This window comes from Triticum dicoccoides, chromosome 5A (genome assembly GCF_002162155.2).
Source record: "Triticum dicoccoides isolate Atlit2015 ecotype Zavitan chromosome 5A, WEW_v2.0, whole genome shotgun sequence".
NCBI lineage: Eukaryota > Viridiplantae > Streptophyta > Magnoliopsida > Poales > Poaceae > Triticum > Triticum dicoccoides.
Window position 1 is genome coordinate 565,602,259 of NC_041388.1, and position 2,519 is coordinate 565,604,777.

The 2,519-nt window shown below is 44.7% G+C and overlaps 1 protein-coding gene across 5 annotated transcripts in view; it reads left to right on the forward strand.

The window, feature by feature from the left end:
- The first annotated feature begins 868 nt into the window (after positions 1-868).
- Positions 869-2,519, forward strand: part of LOC119302858 (protein ACCUMULATION AND REPLICATION OF CHLOROPLASTS 3-like) — an 8,946-nt gene continuing 7,295 nt past the window's right edge. For 3 of the 5 annotated variants that reach the window (XM_037579898.1, XM_037579899.1, XM_037579900.1), the window contains exons 1-3: positions 869-1,205; positions 1,773-1,828; positions 1,943-2,007. In XM_037579898.1, the coding sequence (XP_037435795.1) occupies positions 982-1,205; positions 1,773-1,828; positions 1,943-2,007 (345 nt within the window). In that variant the 5' untranslated portion in view covers positions 869-981. The remainder of the gene's footprint in view (positions 1,206-1,772; positions 1,829-1,942; positions 2,008-2,519) is intronic. The other 2 variants (XM_037579896.1, XM_037579897.1) reach the window with 1 other exon arrangement.

Sequence of the window (2,519 nt, forward strand, 5' to 3'; positions counted from 1 at the left end):
GAGAAAAAAAGAGGAGAAAACATGTTTTTTTCGTTCCCAAAGAGGCACGACCTTGCCTCTTGCGAAAGCTAACAGTGGCGCTCGCGGATGAAAAAAAAAAGAGAAAACATGTTTTTTTTCGTTTTCGAGAGGCACGCACGGAAGAAAAAAAGGAAAACATTTTTTTTTCATTTCCGAGCTCACAGAAGCTAAACCATGCCTCTCGTGGAAGAAAAAAAATGTGTTTTTTGCGCAAAAAAATCTGATTTTTTTTGTCTAAAAGCTAAGAAAGACTGGTGGAAAACCAAAAGGCTGAAAACCCCTGAAAAATATCCATTTAAAAATCTGAAAACGTGTGTTGAAAAATAAAAATAAAAATTCCGAAGGGAACGCCCAGAGCGCACCACCTCATTCCACCCCAAGTGATCGTTGGGATGCTCCTGAAGGTGCACTCCCCAATTAGTTTTTATTAGACAAACGCTCCTCAATTAGTTTTTTTTTAGGATTGCCAACACTTTATTGATCAATGTGAATGTTTATGGGAATACATGCTGGGTCATGAGGATGAATAAGCCACAAATGCCGACCCTGATCAAGCATAGCCGAGTATTTGGCAAAGTTGTGAGCTTCTCAATTTGATGCTCTTCCTCAATTAGTTGCTCTCGAGATATAGTCACCGCGATATATGGGTTCGTTTTTTCTGACTAGCCCATCTATACATGGGCCATCAAGTAGAGAGCTAGCCCATCTTATTCACATATAAACATTCGTTTCAAATTCATGACCGGCCCATCTATACAGTAGGCCCGCTGAGAACAAGATGGGATTAACAACAAACATGTCGGCCCAGTATCACAAGCACAATCAGAGCGCTAACGTCCAACGATTTTCCATTTGCGCTTTGCCTCACCGCTCACCGGCGGCTCACACCAGCCGCCGCACGCCGTCGCAGCGTACGGCCTCCAAGCCCACCGCCGCCCACTCATCGCCTCCTCTTCGTCCATGGCGGCTTCACTGCGAGGCGGCCTGGTGGTGCCGCTCCCGCCTCCGCTCGCTTCCCCGCGCCGCCTCGCCCCGTCCCCGAGGAGGCGCCGCCGCCGCCTCCCCAGGGTCCGCGCGGCTGCGGCGGAGCCCGTCGAGGTGGTGGGCGTCGGGAGCCGGAAGGACGCCGTCATCGACTTCTGCCTCGGCTCCCGCACCCTCTCCTCCACCCCGATCCGCTTCTGGTACCGCACTGGAACCCTCGCGCTGCAGCGCAATGTGGTTTGGGATTTGGGCGTAGACCTTGTTTGAATCAATGCCAGTGTTATTTTTTTTTTAAATGTGGAACCGCCGGACCGTTTTGCGTTCTCCTCCAGACAATGCCGATTGTGATTTAGTGTGTGGCTTCGTTTTCACACTTGTGCAGTAGCCGAATCGGAACCTAGTGTAGTGTTTTGGTTACAATAACTACTATTACTATCAATGCCTGTCTGTCACAACGTTAGACAACTAATTAGGAGGCTGTTTCCTTCCTGTCACGACGTTAGGCACTTCCAAAGGTTTATGTGGTGATGCGTTGGAAACTCCTTGTAAAAATTCTGCAGTGAAAATTAATCATGTGATGTGAGTTTCTTGTAACAAAATGGTGCACCTCCCTTATTCAACACAAAACAGAAAAAGAATTGCAAGCAGCCCAATACGGTATCAAATTTTATAATGCCAGGCACGTGCGTCGTTTTCAGTACTTCGTAACTTGCCCTCATATGCTTTTCTTTGTAAACGGTTATGTCTTACATGTAGTTTTGTTTCAGGACAGTACATGTGGATAATTCTGAAGTGCAATTCATACCGAGAGTTCAGGATACAGGTCAACTTTTCTGTGCCTTTACTTCTCGTCCGATTGTCTATTCTGCATTAACAACATGTACACATGCTTTCTCTTCTAGTTTTTAGCATGAACCCGGCAGTTCTTTATTTTCAGAGACAGCAGTTGGAGACTTGGAACGTCCCTTATCTCTTCATCCTTGCCCGTCGGCGGTTATTATTGTTTGTACACTTCCCATCTCTCTGTTTGATGCGATTTATTGTTTTCTTGTTCTTGTCAGAATATTAAGTATGCATCAGTTGCTCTCTTGATATTAGAAATTTTGACTTATTTTTGTGTTTGATAATGTATTGTCGTGTTACTAGTTGTGGCTGTGCTCATTTCTTTAGAAACAAACAATTGACCTTGACAACTTCAACCCATGTTGCCTGATTTCATGATAGTGCTGATTTCACTATAAATCTGTACTATCTCTTCTATTCATGTTGTGTTTAATTACTTTGATACCCACATAAGTAGAAGGTCAATGCAAGAAAAGATACTTAGCTTGGCAACTGTTAACAATCCAACTATCTGTCCAGAGCATGTTTCATGTTTTCGTTTGCCTGAGAGAGGTCCTGGTTCATGGATCAATTCTTGGTGTAAATTTAAGATTCTGATTTACCCCCCAAGATGAGAACACTCCTGAGCTAGATCCAGAAATTTTATATAGAGGGCGCCAAGTGAACTTGCC